The 15,899-nt window shown below is 50.4% G+C and overlaps 4 protein-coding genes across 4 annotated transcripts; 2 read left to right on the plus strand and 2 right to left on the minus strand.

Moving 5' to 3' along the window:
* Positions 1-2,219: 2,219 nt before the first annotated feature.
* BDQ94DRAFT_158431 (carbon-nitrogen hydrolase) lies at positions 2,220-5,841 on the minus strand (the record flags this gene model as incomplete). Its single annotated transcript, XM_026768950.1, has 5 exons — positions 2,220-2,605; positions 2,655-3,058; positions 3,124-3,401; positions 4,588-5,009; positions 5,094-5,841. The coding sequence occupies 5 exons, from the start codon at positions 5,839-5,841 to the stop codon at positions 2,220-2,222; spliced, it is 2,238 nt and encodes a 745-aa protein (XP_026628074.1).
* Positions 5,842-8,921: 3,080 nt separating this feature from the next.
* On the plus strand, positions 8,922-10,735 carry BDQ94DRAFT_177183 (carboxylesterase/lipase family protein; the record flags this gene model as incomplete). Its single annotated transcript, XM_026772840.1, has 2 exons — positions 8,922-9,005; positions 9,066-10,735. The coding sequence occupies 2 exons, from the start codon at positions 8,922-8,924 to the stop codon at positions 10,728-10,730; spliced, it is 1,749 nt and encodes a 582-aa protein (XP_026628075.1). The 3' UTR covers positions 10,731-10,735.
* Positions 10,736-10,988: 253 nt separating this feature from the next.
* BDQ94DRAFT_177185 (SGNH/GDSL hydrolase family protein) lies at positions 10,989-12,501 on the plus strand (the record flags this gene model as incomplete). Its single annotated transcript, XM_026772841.1, has 4 exons — positions 10,989-11,174; positions 11,227-11,663; positions 11,740-11,850; positions 11,919-12,501. The coding sequence occupies 4 exons, from the start codon at positions 10,989-10,991 to the stop codon at positions 12,499-12,501; spliced, it is 1,317 nt and encodes a 438-aa protein (XP_026628076.1).
* Positions 12,502-12,517: 16 nt separating this feature from the next.
* BDQ94DRAFT_140159 (purine-nucleoside phosphorylase) lies at positions 12,518-14,125 on the minus strand. Its single transcript, XM_026765568.1, has 2 exons — positions 13,806-14,125; positions 12,518-13,741 (listed from the first exon to the last, which is right to left on the minus strand). The coding sequence occupies exons 1-2, from the start codon at positions 13,956-13,958 to the stop codon at positions 12,671-12,673; spliced, it is 1,224 nt and encodes a 407-aa protein (XP_026628077.1). The 5' UTR covers positions 13,959-14,125; the 3' UTR covers positions 12,518-12,670.
* Positions 14,126-15,899: the final 1,774 nt, after the last annotated feature.

The following is a 15,899-nucleotide window of genomic DNA, read 5'->3' on the forward strand; positions in this document are numbered from 1 at the left end:
TTGCTCCCGGCAATTATCTGCTGTACACTATCAACACAAGCACCAACACAGTCTGGCTTGTTGGATACAAGGTCACATACGTTCTGGACATTCGTCTGTTGCGGGGTATTTACATTATTGTATCCAAACTGGCAGTGAAGATATAGATACTGCGCGGATCCGTAAATCTCGCACAGTGAAACAGTTGTTTGGAGGAACGCATGAACCAGTGATCAGTGGCGCAGTCCTCAACAAGGAATCCGTGAATACATCCCATCTGGCTGTGTGGCCATGTCACCACCAACCGGCATATTCGCTTGAGGTAAATTCGCCCGAACCGATAACGACAGGTGCCAATTCTCTTTCTTGCGCCACGAGACTATCCAATGAGTAACATTGGTCAGTTTGTTACCTTGAGTAACTAAATCAACCAGTTAGTGTAATTCACAATCAAGTCAGACACACGGGCGGGGTCGGCATATTCAGAAAAAGCATATCTCAATAAGATTGTAATTTTGCAATACCTTATATAGACTGTAAGGATATAAGATAAGATGCTGATAAAGTTTTCATATTTTTAGGTAACCCAAATTTAGAGATAACATAAAACACTTATATCATTAAAGTAGTTTAAGATAATACCAATTTGAATAACCGTCAGTAAGGTGGTAGAATACTCTGATAATAAAATATATTAACTTTATACTAGTTATAAATCAACTAGTGTCCCACTGAAGTAGTTTGAGGGATATATTGAACCAATAAAGACACCTTTCATACGAGAATACAGGGCGGTCGACCTGCCCGCGTGGCCGGCTCGAATGTGAGCGGTAGTCAGCCGACTTATTTTGAGGTGAACCTAGAATCCAGAGTCGCTCTTCGTATTCTTCAGTCACAGGCGGCTAGCTCACTTTTCCCAAAGTCCTCTCGGAGCTTGTCTGGTGGGTCAAGCCTGGAGCAACACCTTTTCCGCCGGTCTTTGCTCACACTAATGGATCTATGGCATTCGAACCCACATCGCTCAATTGCCATTTACGCGTCATAGGTTCGCTTGCACTCAGAAACCTGCGCCGATAGCTGCAGGCGAAATCGATGATACACCTGACAGCATGCCCAACCGCGCTCGTAACAACTGGAGACAGGGGAAGGGGTAAGCTACCAAGAGAGTAGTTACTATACCTTACTGACCTTCCCATGGGGTAGGGATCCAGGCTGTTACGCCAGGTGGTATAGTGTTCGCCAATTGAGTAAGGAATGGCAAAGGGGACAAAGTTATATAACAGTTCCCTTAATAGTGATGAATCAATAGGCTTATACAACGGTGAATCGGGTTCGGCGTATCTACAAAGGTCCACGGATTTGGTGCACCTGATGCCATGGAATGGGCTAGTTTCTTTCTGGGACAAGCCGTTGGGATAAGAAGTTTTCGGGCGGTATACCAAATTCAACGTCGCCGTGTACGGCAAAACAGTTACGGGGGGCATAGCCCGGTATCAATTTAAGGGATGAGCAAATCCCGGTCGACTAGTAACATCGCATTCTGGCTCGGTGCTTAGAGCCAAGTATTCCAGGACTCTGTTCTGACACTCCGAATATCGGCCATTCAAGATTACGCCGATGTCCTCGACCTAGGTTCAAGTACAAGTCGAAGGAACCTCCTTTACTTTGTTCTCATAGCAAGGCATCTGCAAGTTCCTTCTCATATCTATTAACATTTCTCCTCTTATGGAAGGGTGACAACATCTCTGGGGTCACGTTCTCACCTATATCGATGGAAGCCGAATACACACGCCTCGCAAAGGTCATCCGAGTTCTTAACTTCCACCTCCATTGCTGTTTGAAATTTTATATTTAATAAGATAAATTTTGGCGTCTAATCCGTCATGTGATAAGAATATACTAACAATGCATGCGCATGCTTTGAGCGCTTTTCACTGAGTGACGACTTAATTGCGATTATATATTGTGCGACGTCCTTTGTCACTTTGAGCGTGGAAAATGAAAACCCTTATATTCAAATGCTTCAGAAACATTAAGGATGGGCACAGCCGGAAGAGACCAAACGATTACTCTAGGGATAAATAATTGCGTCATGCAATTCTGTATTTACAAGGCTACTTGTAGGAATATCGATCTATGTGATAATTTGATCGAAATTAGTTGCCAAAAGAAGCAGGGGAAATCAATCAATTCGTGAAAATCTCATTAGAGATGATTCATCTATCTTAATGAATTTGCGCTTATTGCTTGGAACTCGCAAGAAGAGCGGAGATAGACACTATATGATGCTGTACATAGCTTCCAATCACTTGGGGAATGTAGCTGGGGAAACCAGCATTGATCTGCTGCAGGATTCCCCACGACTGCTCTCCATCAGTGTCATACGGAACGGTACTTCCGAGTCCCGTAGTATTAAAAGATGTGTACGCCAATGGGACTTTATCAAACGACGCAGAGGCTTCTATTACCTCTAAGTCAATACCAAACCCATCAATGAAACGCACGTTTCCCACCGCAGCCATAGCTACTGGAGCTTGTGAGTTGACAGCGTAAGTTCGGGTAGCTGCCACGTTGACATCAAGAGACTCCCAATATGCTGCTTCAGAGTTCCCACTGTCCGGCATGTCTAACCATAATTAGTCCCGGGTAATTTTTAAATCGGGTTGAAAACTAACATGGGAATGAGGCGATATGCAAATTCTCAACTTGCGACTGAACATTATATGTCATGGCAGGATGGAAATGCTCCCAGCATTCTAGCAACCCCCAACGACCGTAAGGGGTTGCGACCACCTTCAGTTCCTCAATGGTGCCGTCAGACCAGATCTCTCGCTCCCCGCCAGATGGCCTAAGCTTATGACGAAGTAAAATTGTCTCACCAGCAGGAGAAATCAACGCCTGTGCCATGTAGATGTAATCACCCTGACGGTGAGAGAACGCGGGAACAACGTAAATATGATTCTCTTTCGCAGCTGAAAGAAGCTTATTCCACTGTGAACTTCCTTCAACTAGAGAGTTATCGTAGTAGTTTTTGAGGTGGTTTGCGATTGAGACATTATCTGCAATTCCTTTAGGGTAACTAGGATTTGCATCATGCACATCAATATATATCCCCTTTATCATCATTCGAAGGGAGGTACTTACCCAGGAAACCATAGCTCAGGAAAAACAATAAGATTGGCACCATTGTCAGCGGCCTGCTTGATCAAACCGACGCCTTTCTCGACGGAGCCGTCCAAGTCGAATTCAACATCAGTCCAATCCTTGTTCATCAAGGGCAGGGGCCAATTGACGGGAGGTGCTCGAACTAAAGCGACAGTCAAGTTGTTGTAATCAATACTCGGCCAACGAGGGGCAAGGCTGTTAGCCGCCCCGGAGAAAAGGGAAATGATCCCAATGGAAAGGTCTGATATACGATGAGTCTTCATGATTGTTGTAGGTAAAATGACAAAATGCGCGGGGTAGAATAATGATCTGGTAGGCAGATGATATAGACTAGAGCGACGCTTTTTATGGATGCAGGCCCTTATCTTCGCACGGTTTGCCGAAACGCTGATTCGATCGGGATTTACCCTATTGACTCGGGATTTGGAAACACTACGTGCAGCTTTGCCGCATTTAACTTATCGGTGTTTATTTCCAACGGCTTTGCTATCTGTACTTATGTAAACTTGACCTATCAGTCATATAATAAGCTCCATAATTGGATTTCGAGCCTGATAAAGGACTTCTGTTGTCTGAAATTCCCCGGAGAATGAGCACAGCCGAAACTCGACCTTCCCGAACTCCCCTAGTGCGAAAGTAAAGTGGTCTGTAAGCGAGTGACGCATTTCCCCCTTTTTTGTCTCTCAAGCATATTGAGGCCGAGGTGTGGGGAGCCCAAATTGATGAAAATGATACTCTGAACTGGTGTTTAGAACGGTGTTGCTAGGGCAAGCTGCCTAGATCAATAAGTATTCGGGAATAGGTGGGCAATAATTGGCCTTTTCCGGATACTGCCGAAACCCCATAGCCAAGAATATGGTTCTCAATCGTATGTGTGAAAGATTTTGATATGCCAGGGATCCCTACATAGAAGAATCAGTACTGAAAGGCCGGCATTTCAACGATCCACAAACTAGCCACCGGAGGCAACTTCCCCTGGGAGCGCGCTATTGTAAATGGCGTCACCTGTCTCTGTTAACCATCTGGCAATGCGCTAGAGTTTCCTGTTTGTACTCTATCAACACCCTCCCATTCTGATCCTCGGGATTAATATGTTGTTCGGCAACTATGATGAAACAGCAGTGTTCTGCATGAGTGATGCCTGGATCTCCGGGGCGGTCTCCGAGCAACTCCATAGGATATCCGGCCGCGGGAGTATTTTCTCTGTGAGCAGATGACTGATTTACCATACTGGACCCGCTTAGAGTGCTTGATGATATGCACCTTGATGCTGCACTGGGGCCTGGGAGCGCTACTTTCGTCCCGAGTCTGGATGAGCCCAAACCAACATTTCCCTAGGCTATACTTTTGATCCATGATCTAGACACTATCTTGCATTTACATAAGTGTGAAAGTCCTTTGTGGGCCTGTGAGCCCAGGCCCCCTGCAAACAAAGCTACCTACTCGCTTGTATAACTTAGTGCCATCAGCATCAGTGATGTCGGCTTCAACAACTGCTATCCCAATTCCATGCGAGTTATTATACGGCTCCGCATCGTTAATGTATAGAAGCCAGGCTTTTGTGAGATGCTGCGGCCTAGGACTGTCGTCAATTGCAAGGTCCACTTCCCCACTTGACGCTCTACAGAAAACATTTTCTGAATCGATGCCCTCAATGTCAACCAACTCCGCGATACACTTCACAGTCAACTGTGCCGATTTGATCGCGCCGTTTGGCAGGTCCTTGTGAACGGGAATCACCTCACACGAGACGACCTCAAATGAATGCTCGCCTTCAAAAGTATTTATCTCTCCCAAGCTCTGATAATAGACGGGATGGGCACGAGACGCCCAGGACCATGACGGTGCAACGTACGACTCGTAGGCTGACCGGGGAGAGGATCTTCTATTAACTTTCCAGATGAGGTCCTTGGCCAAGGTCGTGGACCAAAGACCGGCCCAATACTTACCCGGCATAAACAGTGACTCCCACTCTGACACAATGCCCATGAGGGCGGGCATCTTGTCCTCCGAAAATGTCAATGATCTCCGAGAATATTGTTGAACAACCTTGACCCATTCTTCGGCTTTGGCCGATTGAATAGAGTATTCTGTCCAATATTTATCTTCTGACTTTGCCCTTTCAACTACTTGCTCCACTTCCCCAAGGTTCACCAAAGTTTTGGGGTGCGCTGTGATCCGACCACCGTCCGATTGGACAGTATGCGTGGAGCATCGCAATGCAGGCCTCTGACCATGAGCAGAGAACATAACAAGGCGTGGACTAAGAAGCGCCTCTTGGAAGGTCCAGCCTCGTTTCAGAATTGGACTGTCAAAAATGTCATCGTCGGAGAAATCACTCCGTATTTCTAGGAAACCCGTCACAAGTTGGCTTAGTTCGTCGCGTATATCTGCGTGCCATGTGCGTATTGACTGGTGGTCACTGCAGTTAGGATAGGCCTGTCGTAAGAAGCCTTCCGTCGCACTTTTGGCCGACATGACACATATTGTGAGGATGGCTCCCGAGTAAATAGAAGCCATCTTACCTAGCTCGACAATCTTGTCTGGCTCGCAGTCTTGCACAATACACAGCGCATCCACCCATAAGTACTGGTAGCCCATCGCAAGACAGACACGGATGGCGTCCAGGATTGTTTCAGAAATCTCTGTTGTATCAATTCCGGCTAAGTATGAGTCCAAACGGCTGGTCGTCGTCATGTTTGGCTGTAATCCGCCCCAGCAGTAGCTCAGGCAGACGTAGTGAATTGGCACGACCTTGATGTCTGATGTCTTGATGAGACGTACTGCCGGTGATTCTGAGGTTCCAGAAAGCTCAAGCAGCAAGGAAGGAGAGCCTAAGCCCTCCCGTGGCTTGCAATTAGAGTGGTTAGCCGAACAATCGTCAATCAGGGCGCGGAGAGCCCGGCAATCTCGAACTAGTTGCCGAGGTAGTGAGCTGTCATGCTGGGGAAGATCGTTATTTCCTGGACAGATATCGACACCCTGTTCTGTTAGCCGCGCGTCACTGAAGGTCGAGCCAGACAATGCGACTTTGGTAGGGCTAATTGTCTTATAGACTCTAAAGTAACCAGTGCGATTCGTATTCTCGTCATCGTGCGCGGCAACAGTCACTGTGGACCACTGCCAGGGATCGTTGACGATAATTGTGAACTCGAAATCATCGCGTAGTCCACCTCGTAAATTTCTAAGAAGCATACAGAAGATACACCACCGGGCCGCATTCTGCAATAGCAATTCATTGTTTCGACGAAAGGACCGCTGGAACCCATCAAGCGCATTCCGATTACCGAAATATGCCAGTGGGTCAATCATCACACTAAAAGGGCTCTGATCCATGGACATCGGATCCCTGCCGGGATCAATCACGGCCAGAAGATGCTTGTCAAAGACCGTTGTCTGACACCAATCACATAACATGGGGCTTGACATCGTTCCTAGATCGCAGCACGATATAGACAACTATAAAGTTACTATCACGGTGACACAGAAAAGGCCGGCCCAGGAAGTTCCGTATATAAAGTGCGTTTGTGCAACTGTGATAGGGCTTACACTTAATAAGGTGAAAGATGAAGAAGTGTCTTGAACCAATTGGAGTGTCCAATGTGTCTGACGGTGGTGGTAGAAGGAAGGGTAGGGAGACAGAAGGTGAAGCTATCTATGGTGAGATGACAATCTGAGTGTCTAAGGTATTGTCACTGCCCAACAGCTGCCTTACGGCCTCGTAACCCCGCACATTTACTGTCGAAGCACTAACCGCTAGACCAAAATCGATAAACCGCTCTTGGCTAGCTACCTTGCCCAATGCGTGTTGGGGTCGTGTTTTCCATTTTCACAGCCCCCCCACGGCTACCCGTTCATTCATTGGTCGGTCCGTTGGTGGAGACGATATTTAAGTTAGAGAGCCTCTCTGGCCAGTTTGGACTTCTCTTCTATTGTGTGTAAGCGGAATTATCGCCAGCTGTCTTTGTAGCACATGTTCTGGTCGGCGTCGCATGTGGGAGGAGCTTGAGGTGTGCACGTAATCATGAAACTTCTAATCCTGGCCATGCTGGATATCCTGACCATGTTTCATATACTGTAACTCGGCTTTGCTGTTTTGATGAGTGCGGCTTGATGGTAGATGTTGTCTTTCAAGTTGTCGATAGGCTTACACCCCTCTCTGGTTGTAGCTCGGCCTATTCCTTCCGAGAGTGAGAAGGCATCACCGCTGCACGTGAGTTTTCCGCTATCAGGGCATGTGGACCCCCAATAAGATGCTGTATTTTGCAGTAAGGACGATGGGTCAGTATGCTTCTACAATCTAGGAACGGACAACAAGATACGCACACTCCATTGCCATAAGATCAGTGTTCACACAATCAACTGGCTGCCCGAAATTAGGCTCCTTCTGAGTGTTGACGAGTCAAATGTAAGATTCGGCTGAAATCTCAAGAAGATACAGACGAAAGTTGGCTTCCAGGCGAAGTGCTCTTCCAACCACGTCTAGACTGCTGGCATGCGATAACTCAGGTACTGGCTAGTGATGTCGCAGGCAACTTTATTTTGTCCACTCGGGAAACGGATCATTTATGGAATTTTAGCGCCCACGAACAGGATGCGCGAGAATATTCATCCAAACCTGGCATCTGCAAGTGGCTGCGGCATGATTGTTCGGAATAACAAGTTATCCGCTTTGAAGGTGCGGCCGCTCGTATCTGTTCCTGGAGCGACTGGACAGAAGGAGCAATAATCGATATCAACCTTGATTTGGGTGGTCTAGAGATCAATAATGCTTTTCCTTGCCCGTTCGGAACCAGACAACGCACAGTGCTCAAGTTATCGGAAGTAAATGGCTCAGCTTAGGCATGCCAGCTCTGCCTGCTAGTCCAAAGGCAGTATGTGCAAGCCAGCAGGAAGATACGGTCCTGGCGGAGAACAAACTAACTCACATTAATCGGCCATCGAACCAATGCCTTATAAACCAATTAGCCACCCTGAGCCGCTACACCACTCATTGCATCGGTGTGGCCGGCAAGGTTGTCTTTCTGGATACTCACTCCTTAGTGTGTACTGCTGATCTGAATAAATTGGAAGTCAGTAAAGAGTTGTACGTCCGCCATTTCTTCGCACCATATAACTGGTTTTCGGGATCGAGGCACATAATCTCGATCTTGGCTAGGCGAGATGTCTTGATTACACGCAAGTCAGATCTTGCTGTTATCAGAGGGGGATTGGAGTACATACTGCCAGTGGAGTCTCCAGGATTGGGCATGAAGGTTAGCATGGACACTTGGAAGCGCCGAGTCTTACTTCTTGAATTCACAACATGGTATCGTGGATCTTTAGAGAGGGATATCTCGTAGAATCGTTCCGACGATCAATCCAACGAAACTTCTGATGAAACCAATCTATGGAGCACTAAGAGTGGTTGGAACGGACGGTCGTGAAAAGTCCTTCGTAATCTGGGAAGCAACCGGCCGATATCCAAGTAAAGTGAGGGATTACGTGTCGCCCCGACGTGATATCAAGAAAAGGTATGCCAAGAACATGCCATTTCCGGTCTAATAGCTGCGAATAAGCTGAAAGAAACCCAAAGTCATAACCCTCGGAAATAGCCTCATATTTTTGGCTCCGACTCCCGACCCCCGACCTGCGGAGCTTTAAGCGAGGCCAATCACAAGCCACGGATCGAGTGTCCCCTACCTTATTTCCGCAGGGCAGGCGTTGTACCACGGTTCCAAGTCAATCTATTTTGCGTCATCTCGTCCGAGGGGATCGTCAGGGAACCGGGTAAGGCAATGATCCTCATACTAATGGGATCGCAGGCCGCGTATCCCTCGGCGCAAATATCCGTGAAGATGCATGGCACCCGTGGGAGCACCGTTAGGGGGTCCATTCTCCGACGCATTGCGGCATCTATTTAAGTGCTGTCTCTCCCCAAGCATCTCGAATCATTACCTTACCATCGTGACCATCCCATTGATCCCACATTAGCGTTCAACCACACGATGGATCAGTCACGCCGTGCGAGACTCGCTCTCGCCACGCTTATTCCTCTCCTGACCGGGGCCAATGCAGCGCTCTATGACACTGTCATCGACACGCAGTATGGTGGTATTCAAGGCTACCCAGCCTTCACCAGCGAGCCGGCCGGTAACCTAACGCATTGGAAAGACATTACCGTCTGGAAGAACATCCCCTTTGCCGCCACCACCGGGGGTCAAAACCGCTGGAAGGCACCCCAGCCCGTCAGCGCTTGGAACGACACCCTTGATGCGAAGTCTTTCGGAAACGTATGCCCCTCGGCCACCCAGGGCAGCTCCGAATATACCATCGACGAAGACTGCTTGAACCTCAACATATGGAGTCCCGCCAACTCGACAGACGCAAAGCTCCCGGTTGTCATGTGGAGCTATCCCGCTCTGTCGACGGCTGCGGATGCCCTCTTCGATGGTGGCGGCATGGCTGACCAGGGTATCGTTTTTGTGAACTACAACTACCGCACAGGCTCATTCGGCTGGATGGCGCACCCGGAGTTGTCGGAGGAGTTCTACAAGGTGACGGGATCCAACAGCTCCGGCAACTGGGGCATGCTCGACCAATTTGCAGCGCTCAAGTGGATCCATGAGAACATCGCCGCGTTTGGCGGTGATCCCGACCACATCACGGTTATGGGCCAGTCTGCTGGGTCGGCTGCCACCCAGCACATCCTCAACAGCCCATTGACCAAGGGCCTGATTGTCGGCGCCATCATCGAAAGTGGAGTTCGGGATCCGCACGATCCCCTCTGCACCAGTCTGGCGGAAGGCTACAGCACATTGGAGGACCAGCTGGCCCAGGGAGAACGCTTCATGGCCAGCTTGAACTGCAGCTCCATCGCCGAGATGCGCGAACTGCCCATGGAGGATCTCGTCGTGTCGGGCGGAACATTCGGCAGCACCAGCGAATGGAGCTTCGGGGCCACTTTGGACTACTACGCAATGCCGGACACCTACTACAACACTCTCATCAAGGGTCTGGCGCAGGACGTTCCTGTCATTACGGGCAACACCAAGGACGAAAGTGGGGCCAGCTACGGCCTGAACCTCACCGTGTCCGAGTACCTGGCAGACATGAACGAGACGTTCAGCGAGCCATGGCTCTCTCGCTTTCTGGAGCTGTATCCCGGAAATACCACACGAACCGCCCCGGGAGCCTACAACTCCCAGTGGACCGACCGGTCCAAGGTGGGCACTTGGCTGTGGGCACAGCTCTGGGCGACTGCGAGGACCAGTCCTGTGTATACCTACTTCTGGGACCACGCTCCCCCAGGCCAGGACCAGGGCGCGTACCACGAATCCGAGATTAACTATGTTCTGAACAACCTGTACGGCACGGACCTGCCATGGACGGCGGCAGACTACTCCATCGCACGGAAGATGAACGGATACTGGGCCAACTTCATCAAGACCGGCAATCCCAATGGAGGATCCCTGACCCAGTGGCCTGCCACGGGAGAGAACGCGAAGGTGCAGCATGTGGGTGATGGATGGGGAGAGATTCCGACCGCATCTGATGCCAAAGTGAAGCTGTTCGAGGAGTGGTTCGAAACACTGAAGACTTACTAAGGGCGCATGAACATCCGCTTGTACATAGCCGTCTGTAATTAGCCACGCTTGATGTACATCGTCTGTATGATAGCAAACAAGGGTAAATTGCCTGATATGCTTCCCCGCATTCGTGGAGCCGGTCGATCATCGTAGATTAGCCATTTAGCCGGTAGCCCATCGTATATCAACAACAGTCTCCGTCTACTCAAACCGACCATCCATGAGTCGAAGGTGATCGGTTTAGAATATCCTGTTCATGAAGATCATTCGCACACAATGGCCCGTAACAATGTTTATAATCTCCCCCACTATCTCCTTTTTCTCCTCTCCCTAACCCTACCCATTCTGTCCACCCCCCTCCCCTCCTCCCAGTCTGAATCCCGATCCCAATCCCACTGGGTCGACATCTGGACCGCGATGCCCCAACTGACCGAACCAGCCAACCTACCTCCAGCCCCATTCGTAGGCCCCCCTCTCCCTTCCCCATATCGTATACACCACTAATCAAGAACAGAACTCCACCCCCTCCATCTTCCCCAACACGACCCTCCGCCAAACCCTGCGCCTCACTCAACCCGCCAGCACCATCCGCCTCCGATTCTCCAACGCCTTCGGCAGTACCGACCTCCCGATCACCTCCGTAGCCATCTCCCTCCCACCCAACAACACCCTCGGCAGCGCATCCATCATCCCGGATACTACAACCCCAATTTCCTTCGATGGAGACACCTCGATCCTCGTCCCAGCAGGGAGTCTCATCGTCTCGGACCCGATAACTCTCCCGAAACAAGCGAGCACGACACTAACAGTGGACCTGTATCTGGAGAGTGGACAGAACGGGACGGATATTACGTCGCATCCGGGGAGTCGGACGACGTCCTGGATGGGGTTCGGGGATTTAGTTGGCGAAGATAGTATAGTTGGAGGGGATGTAGTGGGTGTGGAGCATTGGTATATCCCCCTTTTCTTTCTGTTTGTCGGCTGCTTGTGGCATGTCGAAGACAAGTATACTAACAGAAAGAGAAAGGTACTTCATCTCCACCATCGAAGCCCTCCTCCCGGAGACATACCACGGGTGCGCAATCATCGGCGATAGTATAACAGATGGACGGGGGAGTGATACGAATGAGAATAATCGGTATCCCCTCCTCCCCTTGTAACCCCATCAATGTATACAAGAATTGACACAGGATCTACTATATACAGCTGGCCCGACCTCCTCCTCCCCTACCTTCACAACAACCCCCAAACCAACACCCTTTCCCTCCTTAACCAAGCCGCCGGCGGCAATCGCCTCCTCCACGACGGTCTCGGCCCCAACACCCTCTCGCGCATCGACCGCGACGTGCTCTCGCACTCACGCATAACCCACGCGATCGTCTTCGAAGGCGTCAACGACATCGGCACAGCATCCACCTCCCCTACAGCACAGCAAATAGTCGGCGATAGAATCATAATGTCCTACAGACAAATAATCACGCGGCTCCACGCCGCCGGGATTAAGGTCATCGGAGCGACCATCACACCTTTCGGGACGCCGAGCAATTCGTCCGTCGTGCAGCCGTACTCAGATCCTGAGCGGGAGAGGACGAGACAGAGGGTGAATAAGTGGATACGGGAGTCGGGGGTGTTTGATGGGGTGGCTGATTTTGATAAGGTGGCTAGGAGGGATGATGGGGCTGGGAAGGATTTGTTGAAGGCGGAGTTTGATAGTGGGGATCATTTGCATTTGAATCCGAGGGGGTATGAGGCGCTTGCTAGGAGTTTTCCTGTTTATTTACTAGATTGATCGTAGAGAAGTAGGGTGATAGATGGAATATTATGTCATTTGACTGTCTCAGCTAGCTACTAGTAACTCGCTAGCTAGCTAGATATTAATTAAGATTCGTTCACATACTCATGCTCATGCTGCATCATACTCATACATCTTGGAACATCTCTTCTACACAGAAAGAAGTCTAGTATCCCCGCAGGCTGCGACGACGGGGCACACTGCGCTTGAGGGTGACACCCGCCTCGGCGGCATTGGCATAGGGACCGAAGTCCGGAGAACCACCGAGGGTACCGAAGATATCACCGATGTAGTTGCTAGGGGTGATACCAGCGGCGAAAGTAGAGTTCCACTGGCTGATGATACCCTCGACGATCTTGACACCAGCGTTGTAGATGTTCTGAACCGAAGGCTCATAAGCACCAGTGGTAGCGTAGAGGAGGTTCTCGCGGGCCGACTCGCCAGGGTAAGGGCGGTCGAAGTCAGAGGCGGTACGCATGACAATGATACGGGAGAAATCAACGAGCTTGGCCTTAGCGGCACGGACCATAGCCTCGAGGGTAGCGTTGTCCTCCTGGGCAGAGGCGCAGTAGTTACCGGTACCGTTGGTGAGGACCTTAGTAGTGTTGGCGAAGGTGTCACCGAGGATGTTACCGGAGTAGTAGACGTCGCTGGTGGCGACATCGCACTGGACAACGGAGGGGGCAGCAGCGCCGGCGGCGTAGATGCCGTCGGAGGTGTTGTACTTGGCGCGGTAGGCCTTGGCGTCGTCGGAGTCAGCGAGGGTGGCCTTGCTGGCGAAAGCAGCGGCCAGCTGACGCAGGTTGTCGTTGACCTCGAAGACCTCGGTGCCGTAGATGCTGCCGGGGTATTGCCAGGGGTAGTAGGAACCCTGGGGGAAGTAGCCGGTGGTGGCGTTGGCGGGCATTTCGCGGATGTCGATCTCGTACTGCAGGGCGACCTGGACGGCGTAGCGAGCCAGGGTCACACTGCAGATGGTGGTCAGCTCGGGGTTGACACCGGCGATACCGGCGATGAGGAAGTAGGTGTTGGTCAGGTCGAAGGTGGGGTTGAAGATGATGGAGGAGACGGTGACGGCGGCGTTGATCTCGGCTTCACCGGTGACCAGCTGGCAGATGTTGTGGTCTGCGGTGCAGTGCACATCCGGGAACAGCGGAGAGGCTCCGGGGATGGTGATGTTGTGCTCGAGCACGTTGAACTCGGGGATACCCCACCAGATGGCGGCTTCGGGTTCGAACTGGGTTATTTGTTAGGGCTGGACAGCATATAATACATGGCGGGGGCGGGGGAGGGGAACCTACCATCGAGACAATGAAGACCTTGGGAGCGATCTTGTCGGTGGACTGGCGGGCGGCGATGCTCTTGGCCGCGGGAACGGAGCGAGCCGCAGCAAGGGAGGACAGGCAGCTGCTGGCGAGCAGCAGGCCCGTGGAAACGGATTGAAGGAGCTGCATGGTGTGCGATGGAGGTCGTGTGCACAGTTTGGCTGCAATGGCTGGATAGCGAAATAGCTGTCGGGAAGGCCGGCTTTATAGCTTGCGATTGAGATCTTTCTGTTTTCCGTATCAACGGCGTAGCTATCGGGATTTGACTATTGGGTGGTGGTTGACCCACCGTCGCGTGCTAAATGCCCACATTGTTGAAAAACTCTGCCAGGGAGACGGGCTGATTAGGAAGGATTTGCAGAAGAGAGCGGAGAGGGTAGCATTGGTGCCTGCCAGAAAGCCAATGATCGGCGATCCATTCCGTACGAACCGAGCCGGTTGCTGCGGTGCGTTAGTTGGAATAGCTAGTGCTTTCTCCACTAAGCTGAAGAATGGGACGCGATTGTTGGTAGCTGAGGAGCTGAATTGCCGTGGACGTTTGCGAATAATTTTTTCCTAGCTGTCTATGATCAGAAAGATCATCACTACACTAAAGTATGGCATACAGCAGATGGATGCCATCATTGCTGGTTCCTGAATGTTTGTTCCCACATAGAGGAGATATTCCCCGTGGCACCACGGGACGGAGCCAAGAACTAACGCAGGAACCAAGAGCAACGAAAGGCAAAATGTGAAAGATAGCAAAGAGATAAGCGGGGAGCCGGCCGATAACCATCGCACCACCAATATCGCGCAATTAATTAACTTAGATTGCCTTATCGCTCACCGGCCTATCAACGGTGCCACTAGTGCCGGAGTGGAGGGATTCCACCGAATTTCTCCTCTCCATCATGCTTCCCGATGCTTCCATTGCTGCAACTAGGGAGTTGGATTCAAATCCCTATGCAGATATGGTGACATCGCGCGTGTTTTCAGCCGTAGCTGAGATCATATTTATATAAGAAGCTGAAGTTCAGACCCCGGTGGTCAGAATTGTGAGGCGTTCAGGGCTGCAATGGCGGAAGATGAGGGCACGAGGCAGGGCACGTGCGGGGCTGCGCCCAGCTGAAGAATTTCCCGATCACCACCACTGCACTCTCCACCTCATTGCAATCAAACCCCGTAGGGCGTACTGATTAGATGGATGAGTTAGTAATAGAGGAAGATATTATAGCCGAGTCTCAATTCACAATATGTGCACGTTATCTTACTGCTTGGCAGTACTATCGCCATACTTAGTAGTTGCTAGTGTGCTATCAGCAGAAATATATGTTCTCAACGGTAGTACGTATAGTACAATGATAGGAGATCTCCGGGCGGGTCGCAACATCATCATTCACCAGGAAAACCAGGGACTACTACTGGTATTCAGCTCAGCTACTAATCTAGTACACGCCTACCTATACTGCAAAGGGGCCTCGTTATTCTGTCGCTTAGTTAGTAGCAGCTCCATCGATCCAGTGAAGTATCCGTTCAATTCTATGCGATATACTACTCGGTGCCTGGCAATTAGCAGCCACAAAACGCTAATCGTCCCTACAGTTGTTAGTATGGCGAAAGACACTATTGGGGCAGATTATCATGACTGCCACCCGTCACTAAAATGACATTGTAGAGTACTATGATAAGAGATGACATGCCAACCCGCTACGTACTGTTTGCCATCCCGCGTTCTGGCAATGGCTTCGTGCCCGCGGATATATAAACATGTCGTCTTTTCCTCGTCCTCGGAGCAATGTCATGTCCGCGGACTCCTTTCCCACTAAATTCCCGCTCAGACTCTTATGTAAGGTCTCCCATACCAGAATATAGCTGGATCACGGGGCATAGACATCAAACACCTTCGGTGGTAAATAAAGAACAGCCATATCCCTTGACATTGTATTCAACCCTTATAATACTCCAACTGCATGAGGAATGTCAGTCTCTATGGCCTACCTATTAATAAGTACTAACATTGAATTCCCCGGGCTTGGGCTTTCCTGGCCTCATGGAACCACCTGATGGCTTCCCCAGACGGAGCTTCTCGTT

The sequence above is a fragment of the Aspergillus welwitschiae genome (genome assembly GCF_003344945.1).
Source record: "Aspergillus welwitschiae strain CBS 139.54b unplaced genomic scaffold BDQ94scaffold_10, whole genome shotgun sequence".
Taxonomy (NCBI): Eukaryota; Fungi; Ascomycota; class Eurotiomycetes; order Eurotiales; family Aspergillaceae; genus Aspergillus; species Aspergillus welwitschiae.